The sequence below is a fragment of the Amblyomma mixtum genome, chromosome 1 (assembly GCF_055824585.1).
Source record: "Amblyomma mixtum isolate Tamu chromosome 1, ASM5582458v1, whole genome shotgun sequence".
NCBI lineage: Eukaryota > Metazoa > Arthropoda > Arachnida > Ixodida > Ixodidae > Amblyomma > Amblyomma mixtum.
This window is the reverse complement of record NC_143012.1, coordinates 7222488-7244215: the sequence shown is the minus strand read 5'-3', so window position 1 is coordinate 7244215 and position 21728 is coordinate 7222488. Positions and strand designations below refer to the sequence as shown.

General features: G+C 43.5%; 1 protein-coding gene across 1 annotated transcript in view; it reads right to left on the bottom strand.

The window, feature by feature from the left end:
• Positions 1-736: 736 nt before the first annotated feature.
• The window catches only part of LOC149365376 (sodium-coupled monocarboxylate transporter 2-like), a 39812-nt gene continuing 18820 nt past the window's right edge, over positions 737-21728 (bottom strand). The window contains exons 11-16 of the mRNA XM_089583251.1: positions 21192-21259; positions 18880-18966; positions 15123-15283; positions 14194-14294; positions 12586-12683; positions 737-901 (exon numbers count right to left, since the gene is read on the bottom strand). Coding sequence (XP_089439377.1) covers positions 737-901; positions 12586-12683; positions 14194-14294; positions 15123-15283; positions 18880-18966; positions 21192-21259 — 680 coding nt within the window. The remainder of the gene's footprint in view (positions 902-12585; positions 12684-14193; positions 14295-15122; positions 15284-18879; positions 18967-21191; positions 21260-21728) is intronic.

Sequence of the window (21728 nt, the reverse complement as noted above, 5' to 3'; positions counted from 1 at the left end):
AGTGGCCAACTTCCAAAGGAAAACAGACAGAACACCAGTAATGTTGCTTTAGTTTCGGTTCCAAAGAGTGTCACAGCCTTTTTTTTTTGTCGCTGTCTCAGGTTACACCTGACAGTCATATCACCTCTACGGCTGCTTACTGTTGAGTTTCTCTCTTCTGATGGCATCAACAGGCTGTGTGCGCAACTTAGCCGTAGCCGTATTTACCCCTTATAAGATAAGAACATCATTGCATACATGTCTTTTGCAAGAACGTAAATGCATTATTCGAATAAGGCGAAATTCTAGAGGCCCGTGTGCTGTGCGATGTCAGTGCACGTTGAAGAACCCCAGGTGGTCGAAATTTCCGGAGCCCTTCACTACGGCGTCCCTCACAGTCTGAGTTGCTTTGGGAGGTTAAACCCCAATAAACCAACCAACCGACCAGCATTATTAATTTATTCGCCGGAAAATCGTTTGTCTTACACTTGCATTGTTCGCAGCTAAAAGAAACGGTCCTTACGCTCACGACGCAATATTCACAGTGGCAAGATCTTGACCCACATCTCTATGTTTTTGTTTCGTAGCGTTCATAAACCTTGCAGCACATACTGTGGTCCAGTACTAGGTCTGGCTAGCACCCTCAGCAATAGCATCCCGAGTGCATCCTGTGCTGCTTCGCTGTGTCGAGTTGATAGCACGTAACCACGCATCTATCATCACGGGCAACCACACCTCTGGCACATAGGCTCACAAGTTAAGAAACTGTAGTCCTTGGAATGGATGAAGAAATCAGCTTGAACCCGGTCAAACTCGCTGCCTCCATTATGGCGTTGTTGTCGCTTTTATGTGGTCGCAGCGCTTGAAGTTCGACGGTCGTCAGTTTCTGGCCCCGTGGATCAGGTGCGACGTGTTCGATCGGCTGCAAAATATTGAATGAATATTCAGGTGTATACCAGATGCACCGAGTGCAGCTGCTGTAAAAATGCATTCCCTTCCGATTTCCTATAGGAGCCTCCCTATTCTATCAAGGCTATCTTGGTCTTCTTCGCCAGCTATCTCTTGTAAACTCACTTGGATAGCACGAATGGCCTAGCATCTTACCTCCGAGACTACGTATGTTCTGCACAGTAGACTTAACCTTCAAATCAAATCAAAAATTTGTTTTCAACATTGATACAATGTTGATGGCTTCCGTGACAAAAAGCTGTGAGGACAGCTTGACTAGGTCAGGGAACCATTTTGGCAGCAGCGACTTCATATACACTTCAATAATTCAAATACAAATGAAATGTGCAACAGAATACATACATTGTCCTACTTACTGAGTACAATAGTTAAAATGCAAGTGAATATTGTAATGGAATACACGGACTTCATTCATCAACTTAACTACGCCACAAAAGAACAATATGCCCTGCAATAAAACTACGCAACAAACGAATAAAAATTAGTACCATAAAGCGTTTTACACGTGAGATCCCGATGAGAAGGCAAACACACACACTCACTCTGTATGCCCAATTTCACAATTACCACTCAAAATCATAAAACAGTCTTAGAAAATTGTCCAGAAACAAACATGCTGCGCAATGCGGTGCGCGTTAGGGCAATGGAACCAGAAAATTGTGTTTTAATCTTGTTTAATAGAAATGGTACGTTGTACGTTAATGTTTGCAGAAGATAATTAGTGCGTTCCTCAGACGCTCAAACCTCAAACCTCAGACGTTCCTCAAACCATTCCTCAGACGCTCTGGTTCGATATGTGCGAGTTTGCAAAGTGTGATTACAACACATTGTTGTAATCACAGAGACTTGGTTGCACGAAGGAATTGATGATGAAGATGTTTTCCCTCCCCTTTACCGGGTGTTCCGTCGGGACAGATCTACCAGAGGAGGTGGTGTTGCCGTACTCGTAAAACATGGCATCGACACTTCTTTCCTAACTCAAATTGAAAACCATGAAAGCCTCGCGTTAAAACTTTCTTGTTGGGGACGGTCCTTTCTAGTAATTGCAGTTTACAGAGCTCCCGATTCCCCCCCCCCCCCCCCCGCAGTTTCTACGTGAACTGTCTGATTTCATGAATGATTTTCATCATGACAGAATCTTATTAATTGGTGATTTAAACCTTCCATCAATTAACTGGGACAAGCCCTTTCTTAATCCCGATCATGCTGCTCATGAAGAGCACATATTTAATATTATGTTGAGACATGACTTGCAGCAAGTAGTGAGGCAGCCAACACGTGTACATGGTTGTACTTCTTCTGTACTTGACCTGATCTTTGTAAGCCGATCTATTAGTGACTACCATGTTTCAATTGAGCAGGGAATTTCCGATCATGATTTGGTCCATTGTTCTTTCCCAGTCCATATTGTTTGCAAAAAGCCTGTGGCCAGTCTGCTATGTAAAGGACTTCTCGCGTGCGAAAGATGAGAGCGTGTTGGATTATTTAGATTTTTGCCTCAGCAGTTTCCGAGGCAGTAATGCTGATGAGCTATGGAATAAATTTAAAACACTATGCACTCACTGCCTTGAAAACTTTGTCCCTAATAAAATAATAAAATCACGCAAAGCCTCTCCCTGGATCACACGTGAAGTCCTGCAATTGAAAAGAAAAGTGAAACGTTTGAAACGTGGAGGCGCCAGTCGTTCCATTATTCAGTCTTTTCAACTATCCCTTAATGCAGCTGTGAGGACCGCTAAACGCCATTACTTTGAATACAGACTGCCTAATTTCATTCGAACTTCACCTGAAAAATTTTGGAATCACTTATGTCAAAAGAAAAAAACCTATTGACCGAATAATGCACGACGGCAAGCCTCTCACAGATAAAAACGATATTGCTGCGCAATTTAACCGCTACTTCCACAGTGTCTTTGCTAGTGCAAGTGGTGAACACGGTCCTTTTGAAACGCCCTGTACTATGCCTTTTGTTACGATATCAAGACCTGGCATTGTTGAATTGCTCCTAAACCTGAAAACTAAAGCGTCGCCAGGCCCTGATAAAATTCCGAACGCTTTCTTGCGCCGGTATGCCGAAAAGCTTTCCGAGTTTCTTGTTGTTATTTTTCGCGCATCTTTGTCATCAGCTGTGATTCCTTCAGAGTGGAAAACTGCACGTGTTGTTCCTGTTCTAAAGAAAGGGGACGCATCACTGATATCAAATTATCGTCCCATCTCTCTCACTTCAACCTGTTGCAAATTACTAGAACACATAATAGCCAAGTTCATCATCGGTTTTCTTGACGATAACAATATCCTTTCTAACGTCCAACACGGGTTTAGGAAGGGATATTCTACTGTAACTCAACTAACATCGGTTGTTCATAGTTTCGCATCTGTACTTGATAAAACCGGCCAGGCTGATATTATTTTCATGGATTTTAGTAAAGCATTTGACCTCGTCTCCCATTCTAAATTAATTGACAAGCTTAAACAAGTTGGTCTTCCTAACTTTATAGTTAACTGGGTTTCAGCTTACTTATCTAACCGACAGCAGTTTGTTAGTATTGACGACCATTATTCACACAGCCTGCCTGTCTCTTCTGGTGTTCCCCAAGGAAGTGTCCTCGGTCCCCTGTTATTTTTAATATATGTGAATGACATTGTAAAAGTAGTTACTCATCCCGTTCAAATCCGGCTGTTTGCAGATGACTGTGTTTTGTTTAATGTAATTACATGTCGTGAAGACCAACTATTACTCAATTTAAACCTAAACAATATTCTGGATTGGTGCAACCAGTGGGACATGAAACTTAACGCTCAGAAAATCGTATTTATGAGATTAACCAAGAAAAAAAACAGCCTTTTATACCCTTACGCTCTTCCATAATTTCCACTTTCGGAGGTAACTGAATATAAATATCTTGGCGTGACGATAACTAATAATCTAAGCTGGAACAAACACATAAGTAACGTATGTGCATCAGGGTTTCGTAAACTTTGTGTCCTCAAGCACAAACTGAAGAATGCTCCTGCGGACTTGAAATTTTTAGCCTATTCATCATTAATCAGACCCAAGTTAGAATACGCTTGCATTGTCTGGGACCCATTTACTAAAACTAACATTCAAGCGCTTGAAATGATCCAGCGCAAGGCCATTCGATTCATCTTTTCAAAATACCGTTCAACCGACTCACCTACTGTCATAATGCGAGCAAACCGAATTCAAACATTGCAGGTAAGACGTAAAATTCTCAGATTAAAATTTCTTTTCCTTCTCAAACATAACAAGTTGTCAATGTGCCCGTATCCCTACGTCAAGCCATTTTCCGCTCCACGACCAACAAGACATCGCCACTCTGATTCACTAACTCCATTCACCGCCAGAACTAACCTATTTAACTCTTTCGCTACCGCAGAAAAATGGACGATTTGGAGAGTACGGAAAGAAAAATTTTTTTTCACAAGAACTAATACACCCAGTACATATTGCAATGCATGAAATTGTAGCTTATTAGTTACACTTCTGAATGAAACAAACAGAAGAGTTGTGTGTGCGAAAGTAAATGAACATTTATTTGTGAAATTTGCTAAAAACACAAAAAAAGTATATAGCAAAAACAAAAATTACCGACTGCACTAAGCCAGAACTTGATTAGAGGAAAACTGGAATATACAAACTGTTGCACATGTTTATAGCTGTCATTATTCACAGGTTCAGCTATGAGAAAAATTTACTGCACTTTCCATGGCCTGTCAAGTCAAGGGTCATGACTGTGGTGCCACTGTGAAGAGCAATCAGGGGTGAAGATGTGAAGCAGAGGTAGACTGACAGGTGCTTCACATAAGGTTTTATCTTTGTTCCTCCCTTGTTCTCTGATAGCCGAGCTTGCAGTTTCTTCTTTTTTTAACTTTTTTCGGTTGGTGTTGGATGGATTCTATGGGAGGATTGGGGGCGTGGACTTCATTTCCCTCATCATACCCCAAGATTTCTTGAATTAGCTGCTCCCTGAAAGCCAGCTGATAAAATTTGGCATTTTAGGCAAGCTCTAAAACATCAGAATCAATGAAATAAGTTTTAGCGATGTTGTTCGAAAGCCAGGACACTTTCCAAGTCTTGCCAATAGATGCTGCCGCCACTGAATCATCCAGGTCCGTTACGTGCAAAAAACAAACAAACAAAAAAGCGAAAAGCCAACTTTGAGAAACGATTTTTGATGGCAGATGGCCAGAATAGATTATTCTGGTATTTCAGGAGAAATAAAGTCGTGGCAGGTGAACAATTCCAATGTATATGATGATTTCAATGAACATCAGCATCTCCAACAGATTCACGCCTTCCCATGAGCCGTCACGCCGAACTTGCTGAAAATCTTCGTCCACGCATACTTATTAGTGTTTCCGCACACGGTCTTCATCATTTCCGCCGTGAAGAGCATCAAAAAAAAAAGTCGAGAAGTCGAGCTAATCTCCGAGCGCCGCTCCGCAGCGATGTGCCGATATGGACACCTAGCTGTCGTCTTGGTTGAAAAACGCGGCGCAACCTTGAGCATTTGGCAAACTGCCTTCGCCATACGTTGTCAAGACCCTGAAGCACACAAATAAACCACTCTCATCAATTACAAACCGTATGAACCGCAGAAAACCCACAGCGAACGAAAACAGAACTTACATGCAAGTACGCGCTGCCGTTCCAGGCTCCCGAGGCGAAGTCTCGCTGTCGAAACCGAAATCAAACGTTTGTACATTGTTGCCCGACTAATAACCGTTGCTTTCGTCGCAAAAAACGAAACCGAAACCGGCCGACGTACTCGGTGTCAGCTTTCGTTTTCGAGGAGCGCGCGGCGACGCGGACGCCATTTTCTCCGGCTGACGCCGCTGCGGCCGTTCAAAGTTTTATTTTTCACGGCGCCCCCTCATGTCAAAACACTAAAACCAAGGCTGCAATCGAAAGAGCAGTTGTTGAGCTCGCTAGCTAGATGGCGGAGCACGTACACGGCTCTCCAAAATGAGCTTTTTTGCGCGGGCGACTTGAATCGATCATATGCGATCGATAGCCTATGGCGCGGTAGCGAAAGAGTTAAATACTCATTCTTCCCCCGCACCGTAACTGAATGGAATGCTTTACCTTTAACAGCACTATGTGACATTGACTCCATTGAAGAAATAGAAGATTGACGCCATCTAACTTATTTGCTTTGTGTTTCGAATTTTCTTTCAGTGTTTTATTTTGTATATTCATTTTGCACTGTATTGCCCCTCCTGCTAGGGCCCAGAAGGGCCTGCAATATTCTGTAAATAAATAAAATAAATAAAAGAGTACACAGCTCCTTCAGGAACTGCTGGTAAGATACACTTGAGAAGTACAGCAGGTATAGTAGACGGTAATCGTAAATCTGTTGTATACTGACCAACTTGAACTGAGTAAAGAGGTCATGAGTGTGGTGAAAGTATGAAACATTAGCAATGCGACGAACAGCTTTCTTTTCGAGCCTATGTAGTATAGTTATGTTTTTTTTAGTAGTCGTGGCCCAAATTAACGTGCAGTAGTTAATGTGGGACCGAAAGACGGAGTGAAAAACTTGAAGTTTAATGTTAGTTGGAAAAATATCTCGAGATCGACGTATTAAGCCAACAGCGGAAGAGAGTTTCTTCGCCAGTTGCTTTATATGCGCATCCCAAGTCATACGGTGCGATTGTACCACTCCTAAAACCTTGTGCTCTTTGACTATATCGATTGTAGAGCTGCCCAAGCGGAGCCCGCCAATCAAACTTACTGGTTTGTTTTTTGAAGCAAACAGAATGGCTTTTGATTTTTTAGAATTTATTCTTAAACAGTTTTTGCTCGACCAATCAAGCAATTTGCAGAGAGTTTCATTAGCGGTATGCAGTAGGTGAAAACTATTATCTGATGTGAAAAACAAGCTGGTATCATCAGCGTACAAAACAAACTTGACATGCTTATCAATACGAACCACATCGTTCACATAGATATTAAACAAAAACGGTCCCAAAACGCTGCCTTGAGGGACGCCGCATGGTATTTCTTTAAAGGACGACAGACTGCCATCGATAACTACAGACTGCATGCGTGTTGCAAGGTATGACTTTAAGAGTGAGTGGGGTACGCCCCGAATGCCATAGTGATACAGTTTATTAAGGAGAACAGTATGGTTGAGGCAGTCGAAAGCTTTGCTATAATCTACAAACACCCCAAGCGTTAGTTTATTTGCATCCATGTTTTTGAGTATCAATTCCTTTTGAATCAAAAGGGCAGACTCGGTAGAGCACCCTTTTCTGAACCCATGCTGACATTCAGAAAGAAGTTTATGCTTGGTAAAAAAGGGGTCGAGACGAGACAGAATAACTTTTTCAAGACCTTTTGAAAACACTGGGAGAACTGACACTGGTCGGTAGTTGGCAGCATCATTTTTGTCGCCGCCTTTATATATAACTGAAACTTTTGCGCGTTTCATGTTTAGTGGAAAAAAACCCGTCTCCAAAGCAAGGTTATAAATGTTTACGAGGGCTGGACAAATGACGTCGAGGACGTATTTGACCGGTCGGACCTGGATATTATCTATGTCAAGGCTCTTACTGTTCTTTAGTGACGTAAATATGTTGTAAACCTCAGCTGTATTAGTTGGCACCATAAAAACAGTGTTCAAGAGGTTGTCGTCAAGGGCGCAAGACGTTACAGAAGGAGCAGCATTGTTAGTCATGGCAGTTATGTAGTGGGTGTTGAAATGCTCTGCTAGAGCACCTTAAGTAAGCAGTTGACCCTCGACAGTCATCTGAAACTGATTAGGCGCAGCTGTACGCAGGCCGAGTGCGTCGTTCACAATCTTCCAGATCCGATCAGGACGAGATGTCGAGGCATCCTGAATCAGCTGCTGAAAGTACTGCACTTTGGCTTTCCTTAGTTCTGATGTGATTCGATTGCGTAGTTTCTTAAACTCTGCAAATATGGAAGGCTCACGCGTTTTTAAGAACAGAGCGAAAAGCTTATTTTTATCTTCAATCATTTTTACCTGCTCGATGCCGATCCAAGGTTTTCTTATCGATCGACGCTGCCTAACAGATTTCAGTTTGAAGCATGCCTTGTAATGGGCAGAAAAAATAGTCATAAAAGTGTCGTATGCTTTATCTGCAGTACTTTCTGCAAAAACCTCAGACCAGTCAGTGCTAATAATTTTGTTCCTAAAATCATCGAGACTGGTGTCATTTATAGATTGAAAAATGAACTTTGAACGAGAAGGTTTGCGACGCACAGCGACGTCTGAATAAGCCATAAAAACAGGACAATGATCACTCAGGCTGCAATTGACGGTTCCGGCTGCGGTTACTGGTGTGTTGCTGTTCGTAATCAATAGGTCCAAAACCGATGAAGTTGTTGATGTGACACGCGTTGGTGTTTTAATGACGTTTTGAAACCCACAGGCTGCAAGTTTGTTGTTCAGTTCAGTAGAAGAGGTATTACCTGCAGTAACATTAATATTAAAATCTCCACCAAGAACTAGCCGCAATCGTTCGAAGGATGCATATTCGAGTAGGTTATCCACAAAGTCCATGAATCTTTTAACATCGCCTGAAGGAGGTCGGTATACGACAGCGAAAAGAGTGCTCTCTTGTTGCAAAAAAAGTGCTTCATAATGTTTGGTGATATCGGTAAACTGGGACACCTTCTCACTTGATAAACTGTCAGAAATGTACATGCCAACGCCGCCACCACGCTTGTCGGTTCGATTGATAAAAAAATTATTATAACCAGGTAACAAAGGCGCACAGTTGCTCGTTGTGCAGCAAGTTTCAGTTAGCATGATAACATTAAATCGGAAAGAAAACTGATCAATGAAAAGAGCAAATTCATCGTGTTTTTTTGCCAGAGAACGGATGTTAAGGTGAATAAAGGATACTGTGCTTTTTGCAGATGAGCACAGTTTAGCTGTTCTAGGTTCAACAAACTGCTGATATAAGACATCAGAAAGACTGAACATTTTATGGTAGCTGCAATTCGCACCGCTTCATTAACAAAACCATTCAGGAGATCTTAGTAAGGTCGTCCACAGACTCAATGTGAACAACATCGCTACCCTCAGCTTTCCGTGCCAATATTTTGCCATTGCGTGTCCACACTAACCGCCATTCACATGCTTTCTTACGTGCAATGGCCGATGACAGCAGCTTTTTTAGGCTTGGACACAAGTGTTCGTTGACGAACACTGGAGGGCTGCTTGCAGAGCTATCTGTACCGTCAGCACGGCTGTCAAACAATCCTAGACTTTCGTTCTGGTTAACATCCCTGCCTTACCTCTTCCTCTTTATCTCCCTCTGTAGCAGACGTAACGAAATACGATTTCAGGGTTTGCGTCTTTCAGAATTTAGGGAGTCAAATTTGAGCGATATGTGTTAGATCAAAATCGGGTACGGTCATCCAAGAAAATTTTCAAAAATCAGGTTTCTTCGGGTAATTTCTTTTGTAGCGAAATATAATTTGTACAACAGGAGCTTTTTTTTCTTTATACAGAACAATAGGGCTACCCTGTTTGCTCAATATCTCACAACCAATAAGGAAATGAAAGGCTGTACTGAAAAGCTGGTTACCAAATCAGATATCTCTTCTTCACTCATTTATTACAATTAATTAGTCGCGTATGTTACCACCTGCTTGTCAGCATTTCCGCATCGATGCAAGGCCAGCCTGTCTTTTTACAGAACAAAAACATTCATTCGACGTCACGGCGACTATTTTAAACCCAGAAGAGCCTCGGAGAACTTCGTGGTTAGCGTGGGTTGCGTTTGATACATGATGCCAATAAGTCGTCTTCTCAGTGCCCGTGTTTTCACGCCTCGCTTCTAAAATACACACTTTGGACTAAAACGCATTATGAATAGCAAGCGAGGTTTAAGTTAAGTTATGAATACCTAAAACGGCTTACGCAATCAGTTGGTTGAGAACAGCTCTTTAGGAATACGCGTGAGATCTCCGCTATTATTCATGAGGTATCTTCAGTTTTGTGCGCTGGAAAACTAATTTCTTTGGAAGGTGCATTCTCGAGCAAAAATCGGGTTTAATTCAAGTTCTAAGAAATCGTTTCGGATGCAAGATCCGGAATAAGCCAGGTTTTACCCGAAAACGAAGGGCCACGTATAGTCTACACGTGGCTATTTCTAGACTGCATACAGTGTACACTTTTAAACGGCATGGTGGTGTTCACAGTTATGCTGATGAACTCTGGAGGGGAGGCACGAAATGTGTGCGAAAATCTGGCGTGCTTGTACTAGAATGCATTACGGCCATGCACAGCTTTCCTGGATGGATGAATGGAAGAGCATCCTCCTTTTAAACGGGGTGGTGCCAGTTGACACCATGCTGAACTTATTTTTCTTTTACAGCTAAAAAGCGATTTAACGAAGTGAAGAACCGCCTATAATTATTTCGTTAAATCGGAAGGTTCATAAAATCGAAAAAGGCATCTTTGGCCCTTAAAATCTGAAGTCGTAATGAAACAGCACCCAAAATCTACCGCAGAGGCATATTTGTCGCTCGCCGTCGCCTGTGCGTAAGAAAAGTCCGGAAAGGAGGTCCGAATCACTTGGCGTGAAAGCGCCATCCGGTATAACGGATTCGAAGCGAAGGTGGGAAGCACCTCAGAGTGCAGAGTCCGTTGTTCAGTGCAGCGGCACAGCCTGCAGTCCCGTCGAAACAGAGCTACGACCGCCACTAGGCGTCTAGACGTTGTGACTGCTGGCACGCTACCAACATGCTGCAAGACATGGTGGGCACAGTGATTCAGAAACATTCTCTGTTATTCGTTTCTTCCCGAAAAAACTTAGTAAGGTAGTGTTTGGTGGTCAAGATTGTTTCGTTATTCCGGGTTCACGAGAACATTAAACCCCACGGGCACTGACCGGGGAATCAAAATTTGTTCGTTAGATCGAAAACTTCGTAAAATCGGGTTTCGTTAGATGGATTTGAACTGTATTTGTTTAACGGTGTTATAAATCGGTACGCTGCCGCGGTGGCGCATTGGTTATAGCGTTCGGCTGCTGACCCGAAAAACGTGGGTTCGACCTCGGCCGCACCGGTAGAATTTCGATGGAGGCGAAATGCTGGAGGCCCGTGTACTGTGCGATGGAAGTGCACGTTAAAGAACCCCAGGTGGTCGAAATTTTCGGAGCCCTTCACTACGGCGTCCCTCATACCCTGAGTCACTTTGGGACGCTACACCCCCATAAACCATAAATCATAAATCGGTCTATAAATTCGCCATCTGCTTTAAATGTATCTTTGATCCTACACTTCTAACCTTATGTCACCTCTCTGCTTTTCAGCCACCAATCTTCCAATTGGTTTTCGCTAACTTCCAGCGCAAATTCATTCACATGACCATTGCTATCTTTAAACACTCGATATGCCTAAACCCCTAAGCCCTGGAGATTCAACGAAAAGCGCCATCTGTTGGCCTCAGTAGCGGACACTGAGTAACCCAATAGGGATATTATAAATTAATATTTTTCGGAACACTGGAGAGTCCCGAGAAATTGTGCGCGAACATAATGGCTGTCATGTCCGACTCTTCCTCGTCGCTGCAATATCTGGCCTATAAAATGCTAAAATATACGATGTGAGCAGTGCAAGAAACGAAATTGCACTCGTGGTTTATAGAGCAGACCGGTTTCTTCCTCTCGTTGACGGCTTTGCACATGCGCATCAGCTTTTCGGGGGCAGTGATCATGACGTCCACACCGTACTTCCCTCCAACTTTCCTCAGCCGGTGCGATAACTGGTGCACGTAAGGTATGGCCATACGCCTGAGCCTTTTGCAGCTTTCTCCGGCTGCCACGTCAGGGCGACCACCTGCCCTTATTTCTTCCGCCATAGCCGTGACTGTATCTTTAGGGAAACCGGCCTTCTGCAACCGGTGCACTTTGCAAAATTGCGTTTGCAAACTCACCTCAATTTTATGCTGGCATGACCTCTCGAGAGCACCAAGCAGGCAACTTTTTGCAATGCCCCGTTTGATCAATTTTGAATGGGCCGAATTATACGCTAAAATTTCCTTTTTTTGTGCGTGGCTGGTACGACCAACAGGTGTGCCCAGTGGCAAAGAACAAACATAGCTCGAGGAACTGGAGGCGCCCGTTCATCGGAACTTCATGCGTGAACCTCAACTTGCCAGAACAATCACCAAAAATCTCTAAAACGCTTTATACAACTTGTGATTTGTCGGTCTCGTTATCAACATTCACAAACAATAAAGTCATCCACGTACTTAAAACACTTCACAAGTTCTTCCATAAACCAAGGAAAGAATATCTCATTGGTCAACGGGTAAATTCCAGGAGATTTAAGTGTGCTATACCTTTTAGGGTAAGATGCACCGATTTCAAAAAGGACCACGTGCTGTGTGCTGTTAGTGGACGTTAAAAGACAAGAAATGATCGAAATTAATAAGCAACCCTATACTACGACTTCTCGGATCGCTCTTGTGTCGCTTTAGGACGTCCAACCTCATACCCGATTTACCGCCAGCGCCATTTACCTTACCTGACATTAGCCTCACGGAGAACGTTACGCAAAGTAAGCGCTTGTGTTTTCTCTTCCCTCTTCTACTGAATTTGTGTTTCGCGCTTCTTCGAAGATGAATGCCTTACCTTCGCTGTATGGCGTAGAAGACCGATTCGCCGCCAAAACTTGAAAACCGAAGGGCTGGACAGGCGAAGAGCAGCTTCAACGTTGCCTTTTGATGAGCCTGGAGGACAAATTATATTTACGCATGCAGAGTTTATAGGGTGAGGGCAGCTAGTGAGGGCAATCAGCGATGGCCTTGTGGTAGAGCATCCACCTCGCATTCGGGAGGTGCTGGGTTCGATCCCTGCAGTGCAGCCGGGTATCCACAGGCTTTCTATAGTGGGAACAAGATTTCTCCTGGCCTTGTAATCGGCTTTTCTGTGGTGAAATGCTTGGAAAAAGGGTGTTGGAGGAAACCCTTGCGTTGACAAGTCACTCGTTCTGCCGTCAAACAACTTAAATCCGCGTCGTGCGGTAGAGCAGTCACTTTTGCTACAGCGGTGTATCGATTTTAGCGAGGGTCTATCCATTTTTGTTACCAGCACCCTAGCGAAGTTTTCTGAATGTGATTTCACAATTCCACAAATGCGAAACTCCTGGTTCTTTAAGCCGAGAGTTGTTGCGCTAGTCCTCAATTTCTTTTAAACGAGCTGCTTGGGCTCCTATCAAGTAATGAACCGTACGTTCTGTTTCAATTAACGTTGCGATTGCTAAGCAACTGAGCAGCGATTATAGGCGTCGATTGAATCAATACTGATAATAAGATAAAGTGTGGTGAAAGCCTTTCTAGTCGAGACAGACCGTGACACAAGTGAAGCCGCATGCACTGACCTCTGAAAAACTATTTAAACGAAGACGATGTTGCTGTTCTTCTACGGGAGGCTTCTTTACAGCCAGTGTACACGTTATTTCAAATGTTTCTCACTTCGAAAGCCTCTCTTGTCCTGAATTAAGAACATTGTTTCGAAATAATTTGAATTTCTTGGCTGCGGCCGGCATCTTTAATATTATATTCGTAAATACTAGCTCCGGGTTGCTATATGGAGTGTATTGTGTGCTGCACACAGCTATTTGCTTTCAATTCGTACTCGAACGTTCGGAATGACCTATAAAAAAGAATTGAAAAGGAATATAGTCCAATGCGGAGTTCAAAGGCGCTGTCTATGAGGCCAGCCAAAAAAAAAAAAAAAACAGCAAGGTTCTAACTGCGACTACCATACACCTGCTTAGAAATGTAAACACTATATGTTTGCATCTCGATGAATTGAGCGACGTGTGACCATAATAAATTGTATAGCTTTGTATGTTTGTACATGCATCTGTTCTATACCAATGCTAGGTTCTGAGGATGCAGCACTTAAAGATGCGTACAATTGGGGGGGGGGGGGGGGGGGGTCATCACAAATAACTGACAAAAAGTAAAGTAAACGCTGAATAGCGAGGGAGGATTCAGAGTGAACATAGAGTTGGCAGACTTGGTGGAATTGGATCGCCGCAGTTTGCGCAAGGCTGCAGCAATTTGAGGTCAGGGGAGGAGGCCTGCGTTTTACAGTGCTCCAAAACTTAGCGATCGTTGGCGATGAAAGTATTTAACCTGGCCTTCATGTACGGCTAAGACTGCGCCAGCATTTTTTAGGGCGCCGGTACAACGGCTCCTTCTATCATGAAAGCGAAGATGTTGGAACACGTACCGAAAGACACACTGAATGCGAGGCCCAACAGCACAGTTAGGCAGGCTGAGAAGAGACTGCACCAATAGGGTGAGATCCAGTACAGGAGGAGCCCCTGGGACCTGCGCAATCGAGCAGTGATGCGGAGCAGTCTGTCGGGAGCCGCATAAAGCTGCTTTGTCAATCAATCAATCAATCAATCAATCAATCAATCAATCAATCAATCAATCAATCAATCAATCAATCAATCAATCAATCAATCAATCAATCAATCAATCAATCAATCAATCAATCAATCAATCAATCAATCAATCAATCAATCAATCAATCAATCAATCAATCAGTCAGTCAATCAATCAATCAATCAATCAATCGATCGATCGATCGATCGATCGATCGATCGACCGACCGACCGACCGACCGACCGACCGACCGACCGACCGATCAGTAAGAGAGACCGACAGACCTGGTGGTCGATCTTTTGATTGGACAGTACTGTAACCGTTCGATCTATCCGTCTGCATCAGCCTTAATCAGTGCAGTGCATGAAGGTGAGACCTTTTTATGATCAGCAAAACAGCTAAACGGGCGAGTTGGTGGTACATATTGAAAGGCAAACAGCGAAAAGACGAAGATCGCAGCAGAAGAAACAGAAGACGAGAGCTGTTTTATGACTTGCTGTGATTTCCCCATGTAACGAACTCCATGCAATGAACTGTAATTCCTCTCCTGTTAACATAATTCCTTATCTCCCCTTCTCCACATGATTGTAGTGAATCAGGCATATGTTATGTAGTGATTCAGGCATATAGATTCATCCGCTCCTATTTCCAATGTTGTAAATCCTGAGATAAGGTAATTTAAATGAAGGCAATACGAATTTAAAGCCTTATTAAATACTGTCGATAAAGGGGTGCCGACAGTTGCCTCAGCGCGAAAAGTAGCCTCACTTTTCAAAATTTCCCTGCAGTTCCTCAGGCGTGAGTGTTATGTTTGCAGGACACCTATCCAGACCGTAAGTCATTCTTGCTGGTCCAATGCGTGAGAAGAATCTGCCCGTTGTCTGCCATATCTGGAGAAGAAATACCCCAAGGGCTGCCACGGCAGTACCCTGAAAAAACAAAATAATATAGCGGTTGTAACCAGTTGCAGTGAGACAATTTCTTTTCATGATAATGGGCTGAAGGCGTTCTTGGGTCTCTGAGAGCACTGTTGTGAAGAGCTTAAGAGAAGCTGTACGATTTAACTTCCTCAGTAATACTGAGACCACATCGAATCTTCTAAACAGACAAACGTTTGGAGAAAAAAAGTTTTTCACTTCATTGTGCGAAAATGACGTAGCATGCGAAAGATGCACCCAGGCACAGGAATGGCTCATGAAGACGGTCCGAAAATGTTGAGAATGTGAAGCAGTTTGAGTAAAAGCTATCTTTTAGCACTATTAGACATCATAATATTTCAGGGCTGAAGAAATTACAACTACAGCAGTTCTAATTTGTCACTTGTAGAACGACATTTGATTTTTTTTATAGACAGGAGAGGTTAAAAGAGCAGCGTTGGTCAAATGTTTAGTGGAATCGCCCACGGCGGAGTAGGTTTTAAAGCAGAAATTTGGGCTTGTTGGAAATCATTCACAATCATATTTGCTATCACTTGTTTTGACACGGGGACAGAGTAACATACTCGCAGGACAGATGCTAGTCTAGAACTGCCGTTTATTGAACAAAGACATGGCTTATCAATCTTCTCAGGGTGTAAAAAATCACACGCGCAGTTGTAGACTAACGTCTGTTCTGTGCGTATTCGTTACTCTGTCCTCGTGTCGAAACAAGCGCTAGTAAATATGATTGTGGATAATTGTAATAAGAGATTTGTAATAAGGGAGTAATAAGGGCGCTTTCCTTCGTAGCCGTATGGCTGCGCTTGTGTGGATGCCAATGAGTAACTACTCCCTTATTACAAATCTACTCCACCCTGGGGGATTCCCCTAAAAATCTGACCAACACTGTTCCCACTTCGAGTTATTGATCAATTCGCTCTCGCCCTACCATTAGCTTGCCGTCCAGGTTAGCTCAGTTGGTAGAGCGACTACTCCATGAAGCGGTGGTCCCGGGTTCAAACCCCGGACCACGACGAATTTTTCTTTTAAATGCGAAGTTTGTGAGAAAGTTGTATAGATTTCCTTTGTAAACCTATGGCTGCGCTTGGGTGGATGCCAATGAGTAATTACTCCCTGATTACAAGAATAGCGTCTGTACTGAGCGCTCAAACATAGCGACTGTCAAGTTCACTGCCTGAAATGGTTTAGTCGTTGTAAGATATTGGAGCATTGTTTTTTAGTGGTTGAGTCCTGACGATCTCTTCGTTGGGGGAAGCAAATATTTATCTGTCTGTAAATCTGCTTTTTGATCGTAGATTAAATATAGGAATTTTAACTTTGCTATACCTCGTCGTGCTTGGAATGGCTCCAGTCCAAGCCGCTACAGCGTGTTAGAAACCGATGACGCAGCCCTGTAATTACACAAGGTAAATCCGGCAGCAGGTCGCTGTATCCGCTACAGCCTGGCAACAACTTTAGCATAGCACGAATCCAAGGCGATTGCCGCGTACTCAAGGACCGGGCGAACGAAGGTGTGGTAAGCCCCAATCCTAAAGCTAGAAGGGAACCCGTTATAACTACAGCGCGACACAAGACAACACAACACAACAGCGCTGTGCGGGAGAACCTTTGAGTCTTCTGAGCCGGAAGCATAACCTTTTGTAAGCCTTCATGCCCGGGCTCTTAATGTACAGTTCCCAATTAATTTAACTGCGTATCTTCAAGCCCGAATGTTTCAGTGGCATAGATCTGCTGTTTGTGTGAGCGACGTCAGTGCAGGCTAAAAAACCCTAGGTGGTCGAAATTTCTGGAGCTCTTCAGTGCGGCGTCCCTCATAGCCTGAGTCGTTTAGGGATGTTAAACCCCCATAAACCATATTTATGTGAACGTTAATATTGTCACGTAGCAGTTGGCTTATCTTGGTATCTTAATTAAAATTAAGATCATTATTTTTGGTTGTTATGGCCATGAATAGAGTTTTAGTAAAATTAATTTCCATTCCTTTACGCTCGGACCAGTCAACAAGTTTACAACGGCTTTCAGGTACATTCTCGCGACTCGAGGCAAGAAAAGCATAGTGCCGATGACCAGTGTCCGTCAGCATTGTTTTTGGTCATTTATAACAGCATAAAGAAAGCTCGACTGCCAAAAAGCTGAGTGGCGCTTCCGTAATCCCGGGTTCGCTGAAAGAATCGTTCGCAACATCACCAGTAAATCCAGTTTATCAAACATACACCTGTGTTTACACACCTTCTCTGTGTGCCAGATTGGTCCAGGAACACGGAATAAAGATTTGGTCCTCAGATCGCACGTCGATAGCTTTTCAACGTACACTAAACGTACACTAAAATACTTCATGATATACACGCATGCCTAGATCGTAACATTCCCACGGATTCAATATTTCTGGATTTCGAAAAAGCATTTGATAAAGTCCCACACACGCGCCTAATTCTTAAACTGTCACGCCTAAACCTTCATCCCCTAGTTCTGGATTGGATTCGAGCCTTCCTTACTGATCGTTATCAATTCGTTCATGCTAACTCACACTCGTCATCCCTCTCCCCTGTCTTGTCTGGCGTCCCTCAGGGGACCGTTTTAGGCCCTCTTCTGTTCCTTATCTACATAAATGATTTACCCTCTAACATCAGATCTAATGTCCGACTCTTTGCGGATGATTGCGTCATCTACCGCCCAATACATAATTCCTCCGACGCCACCATTCTTCAAGAAGATCTCGCACGCGTCGAAGAATGGTGTAGTACTTGGCTCATGTCCCTAAATAGCAGTAAAACGTCACTTATTTCTTTCCATCGCCGGCGCAACCACCGTGAAAATACTTATACAATTCTCAACAACCCTATTTCGTCCGTTGACTCATACAAGTATCTTGGTATCCATTTAAGTAAAGATTTAACCTGGTCGCATCATATTCACCACATCACCAATTCAGCTAATCAAGTTCTAGGGTATTTGCGCCGTAACCTATCATTAGCTCCCCCTCCCATTAAGCTTCTTGCTTACATAACTTTCATACGTCCTAAACTTGATTACGCATGTGCTGCATATGATCCCCACTATATTAACCTAATCACCACGCTCGAAGCAGTCCAAAACCGCGCCGCCAGATTCATTTGCTCAGACTACTCTCATTATACTAGCGTTACAGCACTAAAATCTCAGCTTAATCTCCCAACACTGGCCTGTCGGCGTAAAATCACCCGTCTTTCGCTGTATCATAAATTTTATCACACTTCCGATCATGAAACTGCCCCGATAACACGCGCTCATCGCTTTTCTCGTCATAGTCACCCTAACGCCGTCTACCCTGAACGGGCCCGCACCGAAACATATAAAATGTCATTTTTTCTTCGAACAGCCAATGACTGGAATGACCTTCCATCCGAAGTGGCGACCATCATCAATCGTGTTCTATTCAAAACCGCCATTGAAGACCATCTGTGTTCGTATTAACTTTTTTGTTTGCCCACCCCTCATGTAATGTCCCCTGTGGACCCTTGAGGAAACAATAAATCATAAATCATTTCGACAACTGTCATCGTCATCGCTCGGATACAAAATCATAACGAGCGGTTGGCACCATTTACCTTCGCGTTTGCCCATGGAAAGAAGAACGCGAGTATGATGATTCCGGCGAAGGGACCAGCTGCTCCGGAGTTGAGGGCAATAAAAAACTGAAAAGAGGAGAACAAAAGGGGAGGGGGTAAAATAGGCATGAAACAGATACAAATACACGTTTGCTGTACGAGGAATGAATGCGATGATTTTGTAGTGATTATAATGCAAGAGAAAACGGGCCTTTTTTGCATGGGCCTTAAGAGTCCATTAAAGTATAATTCTAACAAGTCTAGCTTTCTTCGACATAACTTTTAATCATGAGAAAACTGTAGAAAATTTTAAGGTACACTATGAAAATACTGATGGGGATGGTCTAGGAAGATCTTGCTTTTGAAGTTTGTCCTGTGCTGGCAGTTAATAGTTAAGACTGGCATAGAAAACCAGTGGGGTGCGTTTCTGACAATAAATAGCAGAAAACTACAAGCGTCCCCAAGAAGGATCTGCAGATATAGTTATTGTTATGGTGCAGTCTCACGATACGCGAAAAAATTGCCTTCATAAACTACTTACAGTTAGAAGAATGAGCTTGTTGAACATTTCTGGGTACGATAAACTAAGTGTTGAAGATGAAAACTGCTGGACAACCCACTTCATCTCAGCCATTTCTTCTAAGCCCGTTGGACTACTACTGCTAACTTTCGAAATTTTGGTTTATTCACAGTACCAGGCTTTCGACGCTGCAGCTATCAAAACATTTGCTAAAAATGTATTAGTTTGAGTGTAATTAACATTAAAGTCCAACTTATCGCAGCGATACGGCCACAAAAGAAAGGCTATAGACTATTCTCAGAAAGTTGGCAGTTGGACAATTCGTTCTAATCCGGGGCCAGGCATTTTTGTCAAAATTTACAGTGTAAATGTATATTGCTTAGTCTTTAATAGTGATGCAGGATCCATTATTATGCAGTTAAATCTACTTGCAGAAACATACAACTCGAGAATAAAGCGGCAACTGCCCCTCGAAGGAAGCCCTCCAGCCGATGGCGTCGACTGACTGTCGTAACGTCACTGTTAATCGCCTTGTACCTGGCAGCCACCTGTGAAGCCACACTAGCAGGCAAGGGGATTAACCTTTAGGTCACAGCAATGGGTCGGCGCATTTGGCTGGGGGGCCTCCTTGAGGGGCATTTACCCCTTCTATTAATTGTACTATATTATTTCCTCCAAAGTATGATCGAAACATTAGCATTGCGCTACTATAAAGATAGCACAAATAAATCCTGCATGAAAGTTCTTTAAGCTCATAAATATATGATTGTTACTTGCGGGCGTTAGTCCAGAGTATTATTATTTTTCAGTTTTGGAACCCTGGCGTTGTACCTACAGTGTTTCTCACCGCCATATGCCCAAAAGCGTGTGTGACACACACAGCAATACGCGCACTGGTTCAGGGTGTATGCGTTTCCGCCCAGAGATATGTATATCCATCTAACTAGATGTGGCGGTGGCGGCTAGCGCTGATTTGATTTTCATGATCGAAAGGGCTTTAAAAAAAAATTGGCGGCGGCTTAGCTTTCGTTAAGCCTGGTAGGTTGCGAAAGCAGATGTTTTACACTGCATATGCAGCGCCTCAAGTGGGAAGAGCGCGGCGCGCCGAGCCCAGCGGCCGCCGTTACCTGACGAGCCGAGTTGGTAGCCTGTCTATCACTCCTGGTATGACGTCACGTTATAACGTCACTAGCGCCTCTAGCGGGAGGAGCGCTGCGCGCCGTGGCAAGCGGCCGCCGTTACCCGACGAACCGAGTTGGTAGCCCGTCTCTCGCTCCTATAATGACGACACGCTGTGACGTCACTAGGCACGGTATGACGTCAGCGGTCATTCTAAAGGCGAAACGTGGCAAGTGGCCGCCGCTGCGCGAAAAACCATTCTTGGGAGTAGTATTGCTTTCGCAATAATATAGTCTGAAGAACGGGAACCAGTGTCTGCCGATGCTGTGGCAAACACACTAATGAATGTTCTCGAATAGTAATGATAAAGGTGCAAACATGCAAAATCTATGAGATTATTGGGAATGGTAAAAACTCAGTGCGAAACTGGTGAGTGGTTATAAACGAATAGATTCGCAATTTACGGTGCTCATTTGTGTGCCGAAGAGGTGAAATTTCCTTCTTCAGCCTGAACCTTGAGGTCTAGTCTCAGGAGCATCTCTCGTCGCCACACAAGCGTCTCGTCTCTCCTAGGTGTCTCCGCTCTAACTGAAAGCTCGAAAGCAAGGCATCAGAGTCTGACGTCATAAAACATCGTTTACTAAAACTAACACATTGAGATATATGTTTTCACCCTTGCAGCAGATCCGATGTATGGAACCAAGAGGCCAAGTAGCACCGTGACAATGCCACTGGCAGTTGCTGCGAAAGAAAGAGGAAATCGATAGCATAATTTGCTAATATGAAACGAAGCAAGACCAAACAATTATTGCAGTGGCAGGTGTCCTAAAGGTAGTTTCTTAGTGGGTCCCCAAAATCTTACCGTTGTTCTCGAAATCCGTTGCTCGGGATGAATAACGCTGAAAATTGCATTTGATTAAAAAATAATATGAGACGCTTCTGTCGTCTTAACTACCCAGCTTCGCACGTCTTTTCTGCATTTACTACACCAGTCCTCCAGCTGTGTTTTACTGAGTCTCAAGCTGATTGTGGTGTCGCGAGTTACGCTTCCCGTCTTGGGTTTTACGTTAGAAAGAAACTGCTCTGGTCAATACAAGGTCTAAGCAGGAGCGCAATACACGTACAAAACACCACGTTTGCATAGTTCCAGAATGTCAATGATTAAAACCTCTAGTCTGCCCATATTTATGGTCTCTTGGGTTTACTCATC